Source organism: Argiope bruennichi, chromosome 11 (genome assembly GCF_947563725.1).
Source record: "Argiope bruennichi chromosome 11, qqArgBrue1.1, whole genome shotgun sequence".
Classification (NCBI taxonomy): domain Eukaryota; kingdom Metazoa; phylum Arthropoda; class Arachnida; order Araneae; family Araneidae; genus Argiope; species Argiope bruennichi.
Genome location: NC_079161.1, coordinates 74,727,565 through 74,745,476, shown reverse-complemented (window position 1 = coordinate 74,745,476; position 17,912 = coordinate 74,727,565). Strand labels below are relative to the sequence as shown.

Genomic DNA, 17,912 nt, shown 5'->3' with positions numbered 1-17,912 from the left:
CAACCTCAACAGGAAAAAGAACTTGAAAATCAAGAACCAGAAACTATTTCAGAAATAAAAGAGGATGCTATTACAACTCGAATTTTACAGTCTGCCCCTGTTAAGTATTTGAATACTGCTAAGAATATTTTAGATTTCTTAAAAGCTAATCACTCAATACTATCGTGGACTCCTGAAGGAGAAATTGTTTACAAGGGCCAGCGGATACCAAGAACAAGCATCGTGAATCTATTCACAGACTTACTTCGGAACAGAAAGAAGTCGCCAAAAGGATTCAAGGAATTTCAAGCAGCCATAAAGGAGATGAACATGCCTCCTACTTACATTGTCAACCAAAAAGTTTTTAAAGATAATGTTTTGGGAAACCCTAAATCAACTAAACATGTGTATGCAAGACGAAATAAATGGATTACATATTGATGTATCTTTATGCACAATAAAAACACCATGAATTGCAATAAGCTTCCTTTTTTTATTCACAATAAAAACACAGTCGATTACAATAAATTTCACAATTTTTAAAATATACAAGGAATCAAGATCGATAGTCTTAAACTGTCTTCAGCCTGGAAAAAAATATGAAAAAAAAATGTATAAGATTATGTGTAAAAATATGTTAAAGTTATAAGAGTTTTTAAATACATGTAAAATCATAAAATTCAGTCTGTAATGGGAAAAGCATATTATACAAAAATAACAGTTCATAAATTTCATATTAAGTTGCAATTAAATTAATTTTAAAAACAGTAAGAGGAAGTCGCTCTTACTCAATCTTTTAATTATGATATAACTTATACTTGCTTTAAAATCCATAGGGTATGGTAGAAAGATCTTCTTTTACAACCCTCTTGTTGTAAACCATCCTATACAGTTTATTTTGCTTCGCGTTGAAGACTTTCCTTCTTTTCGCGTCTCTCGTTATCTTGGCGGCATCATCGAACAGTATGCTGTCCTTTCGGTCCAAGCTGCATACAATATGCTTGATCGAGTGAAAATTTAATGCTAAGCTATTTTTAAAGTTCAAGGTAAAACCCCGAACTTTGCAGCATGTCTTGCCACTCGCAGTTTCATATGCATAATTTTTGGGCCCTCCTATAAAAACAAAGTATTAGATGAAAGTAATTTTTATATGAAGCATTTCATGCATTATTACAGAACAATCGAAAAATTAAAATCATATTTACCAGAGATGAATGTAGTGATTACATCACCGTCCAACTCGTCTGTGAAATCTCCCAGAAAATTTCCGAGTGGAGGGTCATTGTCACCACTACTAGCGTAGATAATACTGTCTGTATCATGATACAGAACAGCTTCTCCAAGCTTATCCATCTCTGAATACAGCTTCAGCCGAGCCCAAGCTGTAGTGAAAGCCGCCAAGAAAATATTGGTGCCAGTGTCCTGGGGAATGAATTCTTTTTTGCTGTCCCACACAATAGCCGCCACTTCTGGTGTTGGCAAGTAGACGTCCTTTACCTACGAAAAAGGAAAATCACGAGATCAATATTCATCTTTACATTTTTTTATTCAGTATGAGCATTTGTAATGATAAATTAGATATTCTAGTTGAATTTGATCACAGAGGAATAAAACGGCTTACATTTTTTGTAGGATCAGCTAACATCTTATTAAATGCAGGTAAGCTATCGACATAAGATAGGTGACACTTGTTGATGTTCATTCCTCACCTAGAAGAAAAAAAATGATTAGCTAACTACACAAACACAAATAGTTTATTAATTACAGTTTATTAAAAAATAGAATACTTTACCTCCCCCAAAAGCTATTCAGTGCAAGTTTGGCAACTTGCCGTCTCCCTGGATTTTTTTTTATTTCAGCAGGATTCAGTAGAACATCTTCCTTCTCGAAGTACTGCTGAATATAGGAAGCCCTTTCTTCAATGATTTGCTGTGGAGCTTTTCGCACATCCCCAGTGCAAAGCTTATATGTGACGTGCTATCAATTTCCACTCTCTCTGCGTCGCCAGAAATTGTCATTGCAATATTATTTTAAAATTTCATCCACACCTAAGCATCCTTTAATTTACACCACTCTCAGTCAATTCTTAGAACGACTTTATAGTGCTCGCCCGACAGCTATCCGTCCGTTTTATGAACGTATGAAATCTTTCATTTCTGGCACACAACTTTCCGAAGTAAGAATATTATCTATTGACCAATTCTGCTTTCCTCCCTGGGTTACACCATGTATTTCTCCCCCTCAGGGGCTCACCTACTATAGGTGAGTGCGGGTGTCCCAATCCCGAGGTACCCAGGGATCTTTACTCCCTTTATGTTTAATCTCCACTGCGCCTTCTGCTGTCTCCTTTTTTCTTCTTTCCCTCGAGGGTAGGCGAGGGAACTCTCCATGAGAAGCTGTCGCCACTCTGTTTGCGTCCTGCTTCTCATGGACAGCTAATACCCCCACGTGTTTGCCGTGCGTGGCGACCCATTAGACGGGCGGTGCACTGTGGTCCCCGGTGTATCAATCGGCCGTAGCTAGCAACCTGAGTTACTAGTCTGCTAGGGATCAAGCGAAGGGGTTACTCCTTGGGCTTGGCGTTAAGGGTGGTCACTGTCCCCGGGGGTAACTCCGAGCGTATAGGTTCCGGCTAGCGCTAGGGTAAGCGCCGAGGCTGGGAATGGCCAGAGCCGGTGGCTGCCTTCCCTTGTTGGGCTCCGTGGTGGGCGGTGCCGTCGGACCTGAAACTCTATTAATATCGTATGGGGCCTAAACTAATTTCACAACAAAAGAACGAAAAAAAAACTAATGGAAAATATTTTGATCATTTTTTTATAATCAAAAGAATATCAGAAATTAAAGAAACATTCCACACAGTTTCGCCTTTCCTTGTTGAAAAGGCCGTCGTTGGTACACTTGGTGAAGTTTCTTCTATTCGCAAACTTCGTTCTGGAGACTTGTTGATTGAAGTAAACTCCCGACAACAAGCACAACAGATTCTTAAGTTGAAAGCTTTGGCAACTATTCCTGTATCCGTTACCGCTCACACATCTTTAAATACGTCTAAAGGTGTGATAACTTGTGGGGAGTTATTTAATACTTCCAATGAAGATATCGTAAAAGAATTCAAATCTGAAGGAGTAATTCATGTACGCCGCATCTCAATTCGGCGAGACGGACAACTCCTTCCCACAAAGCATCTTGTTCTCACCTTTCAGACACCAACATTGCCAGAAAAGGTTAAAGCTGGTTACATGCGTCTTGCTGTCCGACCATTTATTCCAAATCCTCTTAGATGCTACCAATGCCAACGTTTTGGGCATTCAAAGATGGCCTGCCGCGGGACACTCACATGCGCCCGTTGTGCAGAGAAGGGACATGACAGCCAGCAGTGTACGGCACCCGAAAAGTGCGTCAACTGCAATGGCGAACACACTTCATATTCAAGATCCTGTCCACGTTGGAAATTGGAAAAAGAAATCGTAACTGTGAAAACTAAGGAACAAATCCCATATCCGGAAGCAAAAAGGAAAATCCTTGCACAAACACCTTCCCCTGGCATAAGTTATGCATCCATTACTAAAAATCCATTTTGCAAAAACTGTAAATGTAAAAGTTGTGTTCAGATTTTAACTGAGAAACAAACACCTGATTCCCTTGTAAAACAAACCCCTGTAAAATCATCTGATTCGGATACTGAACCATCTACAAACAGTGCTCCAGAAACTCATGAAACCAGAAAACGGAAACCTAAACCGAAACCCCAACGTTCTCTAAAGCTAAAACTTTCTAAACGCGGTCTTTCGCAAGAAATGGTATCGGAGAAATTGAAAGCAAAATTTAAATCTAAAACCCACAATTCTGTAGCATTAGAACTTGCAAAGCAGGGCATAGCCCACAAAGATCTAACATCTGTTTTCGGTAACCCGCCCAAAACTCCAGATCTCATCACCCTCCATCCATCTGAAGGGGATGAGGATTTTGAAATGAGTTGCGATGTTTCGGCAACTCAAACTATTGTTTCCAAGCACTCTCAACTTGCAAAACTCTCTTAATGGGTACCTTCCTTTCATGGAATTGTCGCGGCATTCGTCCCAAACTCTTAGACATCAAGACAATTTTCAATAAATTTAATCCAGTTTGTTTATGTGTTCAAGAGACCTTCTTGAAACCAAACACCTCTCTTAAATTACGCGGTTATAATTGTGTTCGGAAAGATGCAGACACAGAACCTCGCAGTTCTGGTGGAGTCTGTATCTTTACTTCAAATCTTTATCCGAGCACACCTCTTACTTTACATACATCTCTACAGGCTGTGGCAGTTCAAGTTCACACACGAGCATTAGTCACGGTCTGTAGTATATATTTACCGCCTCATGATGTCGTTAATCAACAACAACTTGATAACTTAGTGGATCAGCTTCCTAAACCATTTATTATGCTAGGCGATTTCAACGGACATAGTACTTTATGGGGATCGGAAGATACAAATTCTCGTGGGCGACAGATCGAGCAATTTATTTCAAATAACTGTCTCTGCCTCCTAAATAATGACGAGAAGACTTATTTCCATCAACCCACTCGCAGCTTCCACAGTATTGATTTGGCTATATGTTCTCCTGAGCTCATGCCACTGCTGACTTTCGCAGTAAGTGAGGATCTTTACAATAGTGATCATTTCCCTATTATAGTCTCCCACGCTGATAGCGGCGGTGCGACATTATGTCCTCCGCGTTTTCTATTCCAGCGGGCAGACTGGGATTCTTTCAAGCATTTGGCAGAAATCACAGAGAATATGGTTAATACTTACAACATCACGGAAGCAGTGCAACATGTCGTTGATAACATAATAAGCGCCGCAAATGCCACCATTCCAAAGAGTTCCCCACATGTAAGAAATTTCCGCAGACCGTGGTGGAATGAAGCTTGCCGCGATAGTTATAAAAATCAGAAAAAACGCTGGAACATATTTAGAAGATACCCTACGACCGAAAATCTTGTCGCTTTTAAAAAAGCCAAAGCCTTAGCTCGACGAATTCGGCGTCATAGTCAAAGAGAATCTTGGATCAAGTTCGTATCCTCGATCACATCCTCAACTTCCACCAAACTTTTGTGGAAAAAGATAAAAGCTGCAAATGGCATTTATAGCGAATCCTCCATTCCCGTTTTAAAAACAGGAAATATGTTGCATTCTGCCCCATTAGACGTAGCTAATATTCTAGGCCAAGCATTCGCACAAGTTTCCGCAGCTGATTCTTATAGTCCGGAGTTTTTGGCAATTAAGAATCCCGCGGAACGGTTGCCTTTGCATTTTAATGATAGTCATACCTTTGCATACAATTGTGAATTTAGGATGTTCGAATTGGAAAGGGCTCTATCTCAAGCCCACGATACAAGCCCCTGACCAGATGGCGTAACTTATAGCATGCTTCGCCATTTAAATGCGACTTCTCTATCTAATTTGTTACTATTGTTTAACAGGATTTGGACTGAGCAGAAGTACCCTAAACAATGGAGCGAAGCTACTGTAATTCCAATTCTAAAGCCTGGGAAAGATCCATCAAGCCCTTTACACTACAGACCAATTGCTCTTACCAACTGTCTTTGCAAGACTTTTGACCCCTCAGGGGCTCACCTACTATAGGTGAGTACGGGTGTCCCAATCCCGAGGTACCCAGGGATCTATACTCCCTTTATGTTTCCACTCCCCTACGCCTTCTGCTTTCTGCTGTCTTTCCTTCCCTCGACGGCAAGCGAGGGAGCTCTCCATGAGAAGCTGTCGCCGCTCTGTTTGCTTCTTGCTTCTCATGGACAGCCAAAACCCCACGTGTTGGCCGTGCGTGGCAACCCACTAGAAAGACGGGTGGTGCACTGTGGTCCCCGGTGTATCAATCGGCTGGTACCTAGTCACCTGAGTGGCTAGTCTGCTAGGGATCAAGCAAAGGGGTTACTCCTTGGGCTTGGCGTTAAGGGTGGTCACTGTCCCCGGGGGTAACTCCGAGCGTATAGGTTCCGGCTAGCACCAAGGTAAGCGCCGAGGCTGGGAATGGCCAGAGCCGGTGGCTGCCTTCCCTTGTTGGGCTCCGTGGTGGGCGGTGCCGTCGGGCCCGAAAATTCAACAATGTCATATGGGCTCCTCCAAGAAATCTCCCTTCAGTGGGCATCATTCTAATTACAAATCCTTCACTCACCATTTTGATTCCTTTTTTGTTATCAAGCGAGTATCCGATAAAAACGATACATTTAACTCTGTTTCACCTTTTTTGGTCCAAAAAGCAATATCGGCGACAGTCGGCGAGGTTGCATCAATCCGCAAAATGCGTTCAGGCGATTTGCTGGTTGAAGTATGCTCTAAAAAGCAAGCCCAGCAAATCATTAAACTAAAAGCATTGGCCACAATACCAGTTACAGTCTGTTCACATGCATCGCTAAACTATTCGAAAGGGGTAATAACATGCGGAGAACTGTTTAATGTACCTATAGAAGAGATAACGAAAGAACTATCGTCGCAGGGAGTGACACATGTACGCCAGATAACAATTAGGCGGGATGGACAACTCCTCCCAACAAAGCATTTTATTCTAACATTCCATAGCCATCAGTTACCTGAATATATATGTGCTGGCTATATAAAATTACCTGTACGCCCGTATATCCCCAATCCATTGAGATGCTTTCAATGCCAGCGTTTTGGGCATTCGAAAACTAACTGCCGCGGGACTATCACTTGTGCCCGCTGCGCAGAAAAAGGCCACGATTGTCAGCAGTGCACTGCACCAGAAAAGTGCACAAACTGCAATGGCAACCACACATCATATTCTCGTTTATGCGAACGCTGGCAACTGGAAAAACGAATAGTTGCAACTAAAATAAAAGAAAATATTTCATACCCAGAAGCCAGACGGAAAGTTTTGGCCCAGACTCCTAAACCTGGTCTTAGCTATGCATCTGCGGTCCAAAAGTCCTTCTGTGAAAACTGTTCCTGCCCAAATTGCTCAAAACACACTTCCCATAAAAAACCTCCTGAAAAAGCATCTGATTCAGAAACAGAAAATTCAACTACCAGTGCTCCTGAGCCTGTCAAATCAAAAACTTCCAAACAAAAACCGAAACCTAATAAATCTCGGAAGCTAAAACTTTCTAAACGTGGCCTATCTGAAAAAGACCTTTCTCCAAAATTAAAAAAATCACTTTTCAAAAATTCAGTCGCTCTTGGTCTTGCTAATCGGGGCATAGTCCACAAGGACTTAACCTCAATTTTTGGTGGAACGTCCAAAAGCCCTGAGCTCATATCACTTCATCCATCAGAAGAAGAGGATGACGATTTAAAAATGAGTTGCGAAATCTCGCAACCCCTTAACACTGTTCCAAATTTTTCTGCAACAAGAACCTCTTAATGGGTACCTTCTTATCATGGAATTGTCGCGGCCTCCGGTCCAAACTTTCTGACATCAAGTCCATCTTAAACACATTTCATCCTGCTTGCATTGGTGTCCAAGAAACCTTTTTGACACCAAGCATTCCCATTAAATTGCGTGGTTATAACTGTATTCGGAAAGATGCAGGCACTGGCTCTCACAGTTCTGGTGGTGTCTGTATCTTTACATCAAATTTATATCCGAGCACATCTCTCACTTTGAATACAGCTCTACAGGCTGTGGCTGTACAAGTTCATGTACGATCATTGGTCACAGTCTGTTGTATTTACTTGCCACCTCACGATGTCATTAGCCAACAAGATCTTGATGATTTAGTGGACCAGCTTCCTAAGCCTTTTATTATTTTCGGAGATTTCAACGGACATAGTACCTTGTGGGGTTCGGATAGTACAAACTCTCGTGGGCGGCAGATCGAACAGTTTATAACTAATAACTGTATCTGTCTGCTCAATAATAAAGAGAAGACGTACTTCCACGAACCTACACGTAGCTTTCATACAATTGATCTGGCCATATGTTCTCCTGAACTTCTGCCATTGCTGACCTTTGCAGTGAGCAGAGATCTTTATAATAGTGATCATTTCCCTATTATTGTCTCCCATGCTGATAGAGGTGGTGTGACTCATTGTCCCCCCCGTTTTCTATTCCAGCGGGCAGACTGGGGTGCCTTCATGCGATTGGCAAATGTCACCGAGACTATGGTCAACACTTGCGACATCACGGAAGCAATGCAACATGTCGTTGATAACATAATAAGTGCAGCAAATGCCACCATTCCGAAGACTTCCCCACGTTTAAGAAAATATCGTAAACCGTGGTGGAATGAAGCTTGTTGCGACAGCTATAAAAACCAAAAACGACTTTGGAATATTTTTAGAAGATACCCGACAACAGAAAACCTTGTTGCTTTTAAGCGTGCCAAGGCCCTTGCTCGTCGAATTCGTCGCCGTAGTCAGAGGGAATCTTGGATTAAGTTTGTATCATCTATCACATCCTCCACTACCAGTAAACATTTGTGGAAAAAAGTTAAGGCTGCTAATGGGATATACAGTGAAACCACCATACCTATTTTAAATATAGGAAATGTGGCGCACTCAGCCCCATTAGATGTTGCCAATATTCTCGGTCAAGCATTCGCACAAGTGTCCGCAACGGATTCTTATAGCTCTTCATTTCTGGCAATTAAGAATCGAGCGGAACGGTTGCCTCTGCGCTTTAATGACCGATGTACTTTTCCATATAACTGTGAATTCCGGATGTTTGAACTGGAAACGGCCTTATCTAATGCTCATGATACAAGCCCTGGACCAGATGGGATAACATACAATATGCTCCGCCACTTGAATGCAACTTCCCTTTCAAATCTGTTACTATTATTTAACAGAATTTGGACTGAACAGAAGTATCCCTCACAATGGCGCGAAGCTATTGTGATTCCGATATTAAAACCTGGTAAGGAAGCATCCAACCCTCTGAACTACCGACCAATTGCTCTGACAAACTGTCTCTGCAAAACCTTTGAGAGAATGGTTAATGCACGTCTCATACACGAATTGGAGAAACAAGGATGCATCTCCCCGTTGCAGAGTGGTTTCCGAAGAGGTAGGTCAACTTTTGACAACCTCGTACTATTGGAAACCCAAATACGCAACGCATTCGTCAGGAGGAACCACCTAGTTTCCATATTCTTCGATATCGAGAAGGCCTATGACCGTGCTTGGCGCTTTGGCATACTCTCAACACTTTTTAACTTTGGTTTTAGGGGAAACCTTCCCATATTTTTACAGAACTTCTTATTAAATCGGATTTTTAGAGTTCGTGTTGGAAATGTTTATTCAACTCATTTTAATCAAGCTGAGGGAGTTCCACAGGGTAGTGTCCTCAGTGTCACACTTTTTATCGTCCACCTTAGTCAAATTTTAACTCATTTACCTTCATCTGTTCAGGGATCACTTTATGTAGATGATTTGCAGATCTCATGCGAAGGCAGTAATATGAATTCAATCGAACGACAATTGCAAAATGCCATTAATAAAGTTGTAGATTGGTGCGATAACAATGGGCATACTATCTCTCCTGAGAAGAGCAGATGCGTTCATTTCTGCAGGAAAAGAAACATTCACCAGGATCCAAGTATTTGCATTAAAAATACCCCTATTCCTGTTGTGAATGAAATTCGGTTTTTGGGAGTGTTTCTTGATCGGAAGCTCACCTTCCTTCCGCACATCTTACACCTACGGAAGAAGTGTGAAAAAGCATTGAATATTTTAAAAGTTCTGTCTAAAACATCTTGGGGAGCTGATAGAACCTCCCTACTCCGTATTTATCAAGCAGTCATCCTTTCTCGCATTGATTATGGCTGCATGGTGTATGGCTCCGCACGCTCTACAGTTTTAAGGCGACTGGATACCATTCACCATGCTGCTCTAAGAATCTGTTCCGGAGCGTTTCGCACCTCTCCAGTAGAAAGCCTGTATGTCATTTGCCATCAACTTCCTCTTCATTTAAGGCGTTTGAAGTTATCTATTTCATATTATTACCGTACAAAATCTGTTCCCAATCACCCTATTTGTCAAATGAACCTTCCAGTTAGCCTTCGTAGACTATATGATGCCCGTCCTTCTCACATTCTTCCATTCAGTGAGAGAGCAAAATTGCTCTTGCGTGATTCGGGTCTTTCAAATCTCACCATCATGACAATTGATTCATTTTGCTTTCCGCCTTGGGATGTCCCATACTTCTCCTTTCTGAATCCATTTGCAGGATTCGATAAGTCTTCTACTGCTTCTATTGTTTACCAGCAGATTTTTCTTTATCATCGCTGTCAGTATTCTTCTTTCACACCAATCTTTACAGATGGCTCCAAATCAGATGGGCATGTCGGCTGCGGCATCATAATTCCAGCTGATACTCTGAGCTATCGCCTACATAATTATTCCTCTGTATTCACAGCTGAGTTGGTGGCGATTTTCTGTGCTCTTTGCGAAATCTTGCCTCTTTCTGAGCGTAATTTTATAATTTATACTGACAGTCTGAGTGCTTTAGAAACACTCTCTCATTATCATTATCAGATGCACCCAATTGCCATTCAAATTTTGTGTACATTACGACTCCTAGAAAATAGGGGTTTCAAAATTATTTTTTGTTGGATCCCAGGGCATGCAGGTATATCCGGAAATGAAAAGGCAGACTTTGAAGCCAAATCTGCAACATTATTTCTATCGCAATCGCTTCCATATTGTGATGCTAAGAGGTCTCTTGTATGTCAAATCTTTTCTAAATGGCAGATGGCATGGGATCTGCAGATCAATAATAAATTACATTTCATCAAACCCACAATTGGTTTATGGCCCATTCTTCCACAACGTGAGGCTGATGTCAAAATGACTCGCCTACGTATAGGACACACTCGTCATACCCACCGTCATCTCCTTTTTGGTGAGAGAGCGCCAACGTGTTCCAAATGTCGTACTGAACTTAGCGTTAAACATATTTTGATCGAATGCCCTGAATTTAATGTTCATCGTCGTCACTTCTTCCACTCGTCACTTAACATGCAAGACTTGGTGGGTGAAACATACCATCCAAATATTTTTAAATTTTTAAAATCTATTCGGTTTTTTACTTGTATCTGACATTTTTATCATTCAACTGTCTATTACTGAGCCTTTAACAGAATCATTTTTTTCTCTTTTGGAGTAATTTTGTTGTCTTTACTCAATGTTAAATTTGAATTTGGACAATTTAAAAAAATAATAATTCATTAATTTTTATCAGAACTTTCTATTTTAAATTCTAGAAAAATATCTTGTATCATGAGATGAAACCAAAAACCATACGCTTGGCGCAGTATGGCCAAGAATGGCTCTTGCGCCAATAAAATCGCACAACAACAACAACAACAACAACAGCAAGACTTTTGAACGCATGGTTAATGCTCGTCTAATCTACGAATTGGAGAAACAAGGCTGCATCTCCCAGTTGCAGAGTGGTTTCCGCAAAGGAAGATCGACTTTTGATAATCTGATTTTGCTGGAAACCCAAATTCGCAATGCATTTGTTCGGAGAAACCACCTTGTGTCCATATTCTTTGATATTGAGAGGGCTTATGACCGTGCGTGGCGCTTTGGCATACTTTCTACACTTTTTAAATTTGGGTTTAGAGGAAACATGCCCATATTTTTACAGAACTTTTTATCATATAGAATTTTTCGAGTTCGTGTTGGCAATTTTTATTCAAATCATTTTATACAAGCTGAGGGTGTTCCTCAGGGAAGTGTCCTCAGTGTCACCCTCTTTATTGTTCATCTCAGTCTAATTTTAAATCATTTGCCCTCATTCGTACACGCCAGTCTGTATGTTGATGATTTACAGATCTCATGTCAGGGTAGTAACATGAATATAATAGAACAGCAATTGCAAAATGCAGTTAATAAGGTGGTAACCTGGTGCAATAAAAATGGTCACACTATCTCTCCTGAAAAGAGTCGATGTGTTCACTTTTGTAGGAAAAGAAATATGCACTTAGATCCGGTTATAAAGATAAGAGGCACACCAATTCCAGTTGTGACTGAAGTACGGTTTTTGGGAGTAATCTTCGATCGCAAGCTCACTTTCCTTCCACATGTCTTAAACTTGCGGAAGAGGTGTGAGAAAAATTTGAACATTTTAAAAGTGCTTTCTAGAACATCTTGGGGTGCCGATCGAACCTCCCTGCTCCGTATCTACCAAGCGATCATTCTCTCGCGCATGGATTATGGCTGTATGGTGTATGGGTCTGCCCGTCCTTCTGTTTTGAGACATCTTGATACTGTTCACCACTCTGCTCTCAGGATCTGCTCTGGTGCTTTCCGCACCTCTCCAGTTGAGAGTTTATATGTAATTTGTCACCAGTTGCCACTTTGTTTGCGGCGTCAAAAATTATCTACTTTGTTTTATTTTCGGGCACTATCTGTCCCAAACCATCCCATTCATTGCATGGTTTCTCCTGAAAACCTTCAAAGAATTTATAATGCCCGACCTTATCATATTCTACCTTTTTGTCGGAGAGTCAAAAGTGCCCTGCATGACTCGGATCTTAATAACATAGCCATTAAATCTCTTGATCCTTATTCTTTTCCTCCTTGGGATATTCCAAATTTGTCTTTTCTGAACCCTTTTCTTGGCTTTGATAAATTTTCAACTAGTTCTGTTATTTTTCAACAGATTTTCCATGACCACCGCTGTCAATATTCCTCTTTTACCCCAGTGTTTACAGATGGCTCAAAATCAGATGGACATGTTGGTTGTGCCATTATAACTCCATCTGATACACTCAGCTACCGTATTAACCACGTTTGTTCTGTTTTTACTGCTGAGTTGATTGCAATTTTTTACGCACTAAAGGAAATTTCCCCTTCTACTGAGCGTAATTTTATCATATATACTGACAGTATGAGTGCTTTGGAAACCCTTGCTCATTTCCAAAACCACATGCATCCAATCGCCTTAGAAATTTTGTTTAACCTGCAGTTACTACAAAACAGGGGTTTTAATATAATTCTCTGCTGGGTTCCGGCTCACGTGGGTATTGCGGGCAATGAAAGGGCTGATGTTGCAGCTAAATCTGCATCAACATTTCAGTCTCAGGCCCTCCCATATTGTGACATCAAAAAGTCATTTGTTTATAAACTCTGTACAACTTGGCAAGATTCATGGGACCTACAGACCCAGAACAAACTACATTTAATAAAACCTACAATTGGTTTGTGGCCTGTTCTACCTATACGAGAGGCTGATGTTAAATTGACTCGCCTCCGTATAGGTCATACGCGTCTCACTCACCGTCATCTAATTTTTGGTGATAGAGCGCCAATTTGCCCCACGTGTCATGTGAATTTTAGTGTAAAGCACATCTTTGTTGAATGTCCTTCTTTTAATCATCAGCGTCATTGCCTTTTTAAGTCAACTTCTCTTAACTTAAAAGACTTGATTGGTGAGAAACACCATCCAAATGTTTTTAAATTTTTAAAATCAATTGGGTTTTATATGAGTATTTAACATTTTTCTTTTTTCTTGATAATCGTTTTTGCGTATCATATGTGTCTTGTGTTTTAAAACCTTTATCGCTTTTAATTCAAATGGTTTCTAGAATTGAACTTTAACTCAACAAAAGTCTGGCGCAGTTTAGCCAAGAATGGCTCTTGTGCCAAAAAAACACAAAAACCAACCAACCAACCCAGCCATTTGGCTGGTCTGCTCAAGGGGATCAAGCGAAGGGGTCACCTTCTGGGGCTCTGCGTTAAGGGTGGTAGACGTTCCTGGAAGTGGCCCTTAGCGTATAAGTTCTGGCTAGCATCAGGGTAAGCGCTGAGGCTGGAGGCAACCAGAGCCGGTGGCTGCCTTCCCTTGTTGGGCTCCATGGTGGGCGGTGCCGTCGGGGCTTGAATTTTTTTCCCTTTTTGCATGGGTTTTTCAGACACTTCGCCACGTTTACCAATCACAGAAGATACTAGATTCCTAATCTTACACACACCAAAGACATTTAATAAAGTTTCACCTTTCATAGTTCAAAGATTGATTTCTTCATTTATTGGTGATGTCAAATCTACTAAAAAACTTCCGTCCGGGGATCTCCTTATTGAGACCTCATCAAAAACACAGATTGCTACGATTCAGAAATTAACACAACTTGGAGACTTCCCTGTAGAGGTAACTCCTCACAGGACACTAAATTTCTCTCGAGGAGTCATCTCCGATTTAGATCTTTTTGAATGTTCGGAGAATGAACTCATTCAGGAATTGCATTCCCAAAAAGTTTGTGCAGCTCATCGCATAAAAATTAAACGTAATGGTTCATTCATTCCAACAAAACATGTCATTCTAACTTTCAGTAGTCCGGAACTTCCGAAATTTATACGTGCTGGCTATATACAATCTAAAGTTAAACCATATATACCAAATCCTCTGCGTTGTTTTAAATGTCAGAGATTTGGACATTCGCAGGGAACTTGTCGTGGCAGCCTTCGATGTGCCAAATGTTCAGCTGATGATCATGAAACTTCAGTTTGTAGCTCACAGACCTTCAAATGTTTAAACTGCTCTGGGTGCCATCCTGCGTATTCCCGTGACTGTCCTAAATGGAAAATGGAAAAAGAAATTCAAAGTCTGAAAGTTAGAAGAAATATTTCATACGCAGAAGCGAAAAAATTTGTTTTAGACAGAACACCCAAACCTGGCCTTACTTATAGTGCTGCCATAGGTTCAACATTGAAATGTACTAGTTCTCAGACCGACTTTACAGATATTAATACATTGAAAACCTGCTCCTGTAAACATTCAGCTCTTGAATCAGTAAAGAGCAATAACTCACAAAAAACTGAAAACAATCGAAATTCAGCATCTACTTCCAAAAAATCTTCTCAACCCATTTCTCAATCTAAAGATTCAGAATTTTCTTTAACTCGTTTCGCTAAGAAGAAACGAAAGAAAACAAAATCTCCTCCAAGTGCCAAAACATCTGACAATGAAGTCCCTCCTAAACCTCCAGATCCTTCTGATATACCAATTACTTCAGACTCTATCTTAGCAATTTGTCCATCTACATCTGATATATCTGATGTAGAAATGGATAATTTTCCTAATAAATCGCCTCCAGGCGGCAATGCGTAACTTTTTCAGACATTCCTTTTTTTGTTTATTTTTCCATGTCTGGTTTCATTTCATGGAATTGTCGTGGGTATCGTTCTAAAACCGTCGAAATCAAATCACTTTTAAATGAACACAGGCCTGTCTGTTTTGCTTTACAAGAGACCTATTTAAAACCCTCAATAATCTCTAAAATTAGAGGGTACAACTGCGTCCGCAAAGATTTAAATACAAATTTAAATGATAGTGTTTCAGGAGGTGTCTGCATTTTCACTTCCAACTTCTACCCCAGCACACCAATTATCCTTCATACCAATTTGCAGGCTGTTGCTATTCAAGTTCACATAAAGACACTTGTAACAGTTTGCTGTGTATACCTCCCTCCACGTGAGGTGATTTTACAAGAAGATTTCAACTCTTTAGTGGATCAACTTCCTATTCCCTTCATATTGCTCGGTGACTTTAACGGACATAGCATTCTATGGGGAAATGAAGACACCAACTCTCGTGGCCAGCAAATTGAGCAGTTGATATCTGATCATAATCTCTGCCTGTTAAATAATGATGCAAAGACATATTTTCACGAACCCACTCGTTCATTTCATTCATTAGACCTTGCTGTATGTTCACCAATACTATTTCCACTTTTAGAATTTTCAGTTGGAAGAAATCTTCTCAATAGTGACCACTTTCCAATTTTCATTGCCCTTGCTAATAGTGTTAGGATGGCACAACGACCATCTGTCTACTTATTTCAACGGGCAGATTGGGACAGCTTTCAGCAGTTGGCCACAATCACTGAAGCAATGGTTAATTGTTTGGATATCTCCGAGGCTGTTACACAAATAACTGATATTATATTATATGCCGCTGATATTGCAATTCCAAAAAGTTCTACAAGACCTCGTAAGCTTTCCAAACCTTGGTGGAATAATGCCTGCAGTGAAGCAGAGAAGGCACAGAGTAAACGATGGAATATTTTTAGAAGGCGTCCAACAACAGAAAATCTCGTTGCATTCAAGTGTGCAAAGGCATTTGCCCGAAAAGTTCGAAGACGCAGTCAGAGGGAATATTGGATTGGATACGTGTCTCGTATTAAATCTAATATATCTAGCAAGCATTTATGGAAAAAGGTAAAGGCTGCTAACGGTATTTATCAAGAATTTACATTTCCTGTTTTAAAGAATAATTCCTCTATTTACTCATCACCCAGAGATATAGCTAATATTATTGCTGAAACATTTTCCAAAGTGTCTAGCTCAGACAGCTATAACCCTACGTTTCTAAGTATTAAGAGCTGTGCTGAGCGACAGCCAATTAACTTTAAAGTAAGACATGCTCTCCCGTATAACTCTGAATTCAACATGCATGAACTGGAAAGGGCACTTTCCAAATCTCATAACACTAGCCCAGGACCTGATAAAATTTCATACCATATGATTGGCCACTTGAGTGTTCCCTCGCTTTACAATATACTTCACCTTTATAATAGAATTTGGAATGAAGGAGTTTTTCCTTCTCAATGGCAGGAAGCTACTATCATTCCAGTTTTGAAACCAGGGAAAGATCCGACGGATCCTTCAAACTATCGCCCTATTGCACTTACCAGTTGTTTAAGTAAAACATTTGAAAGAATGGTTAATTTTCGGCTTATCCATCAACTAGAATTGGGAAAACTAATACCGTTACATCAAAGTGGATTTCGCAAAGGTAGATCTACCCTTGGTAACATTTTACAGTTGGAAACAGAAATCCGTAATGCATTTGTTCGGAGAAATCATTTGGTTTCCGTTTTCATAGACATTGAAAAGGCGTATGACCAGACTTGGCGTTATGGGATACTTCGAACCCTCCATGAGTTTGGGTTTCGTGGTCAATTACCACTTTTTATTAAAAATTTTTTATCTTGTCGTGTTTTTAAAGTCCGTGTTGGATCAGCATTATCTGACTCTTTTATTCAAATGGAAGGTGTTCCTCCGGGTAGCGTATAGAGCGTTACTCTTTTTATTATCCACATTTCTAAAATTCTTTTAATACTTCCTTCATCAGTTTTAGGCACATTATACGTTGATGATTTGCATATTTCTTGTCAGGGATCAAACATAAGACTGATTGAAAGGCAGTTGCAGACTGCTGTGAATAGTCTTGTGAAATGGTGTGATCAGAATGGATACACAGTTTCATCAAGTAAAAGTTGTTGCGTCCACTTTTGCAGAAAACGCAGTCTTCACCCTGAACCTGAAATTTATATACGCAATAGAGTTCTTCCTGTTGTACCAGAAGTACGTTTTCTCGGGGTAATTTTCGACCGAAAGCTATCTTTCCATTCTCACATCTCCTTTCTACGAAAGAAATGTGAAAAAATGCTAAATATTCTAAAGGTTCTCTCCAACACATCTTGGGGGGCTGATAGGACATCATTACTCCGAGTATATGAAGCTCTGATTCTATCTCGTATAGACTACGGTTGTTTAGCATATGGCTCTACCAGCAATACTGCTTTGAAGAAACTTGATACAATCCATCATTCTGCTCTGAGGATTTGCTCTGGAGCTTTCCGCACATCCCCAGTGCAAAGCTTATATGTAATGTGCCATCAACTTCCATTATCTCTGCGTCGGCAGAAATTGTCATTGCAATATTATTTTAAAATTTCATCCACACCTAAGCATCCTTTAATTTCCACCACTCTCAGTCAATTTTTAGAGCGAATTTATAATGCTCGTCCAACGGCTATCCGTCCATTTTATGAACGCATGAAATCCTTCATTTCAAACACACAACTTTCTGAAGTGAGCATATTGTCTATTGACCGTTTCTGCTTTCCTCCCTGGAATACACCATGCATTTCTCATATAAACCCATTCATTGGTTTCAAAAAATCTC

At 40.3% G+C, this 17,912-nt stretch overlaps 2 protein-coding genes across 3 annotated transcripts; one reads left to right on the top strand and one right to left on the bottom strand.

Moving 5' to 3' along the window:
- Positions 1-802: 802 nt before the first annotated feature.
- On the bottom strand, positions 803-2,048 carry LOC129957588 (uncharacterized). Of its 2 annotated transcripts, XM_056070001.1 has the most exons (4): positions 1,772-2,048; positions 1,601-1,688; positions 1,185-1,476; positions 803-1,092 (listed from the first exon to the last, which is right to left on the bottom strand). In XM_056070001.1, the coding sequence occupies exons 2-4, from the start codon at positions 1,679-1,681 to the stop codon at positions 803-805; spliced, it is 663 nt and encodes a 220-aa protein (XP_055925976.1). In that variant the 5' UTR covers positions 1,682-1,688; positions 1,772-2,048. The 2 variants fall into 2 exon arrangements, with proteins under 2 accessions (XP_055925976.1, XP_055925975.1); XM_056070000.1 differs by having other exon boundaries at positions 1,601-2,048.
- A 4,041-nt stretch (positions 2,049-6,089) lies between these two features.
- LOC129956688 (uncharacterized) lies at positions 6,090-7,358 on the top strand. Its single transcript, XM_056068619.1, has one exon. It carries the CDS (start codon positions 6,090-6,092, stop codon positions 7,356-7,358), a length of 1,269 nt encoding a protein of 422 aa, XP_055924594.1.
- The last annotated feature ends 10,554 nt before the right edge of the window (positions 7,359-17,912 follow it).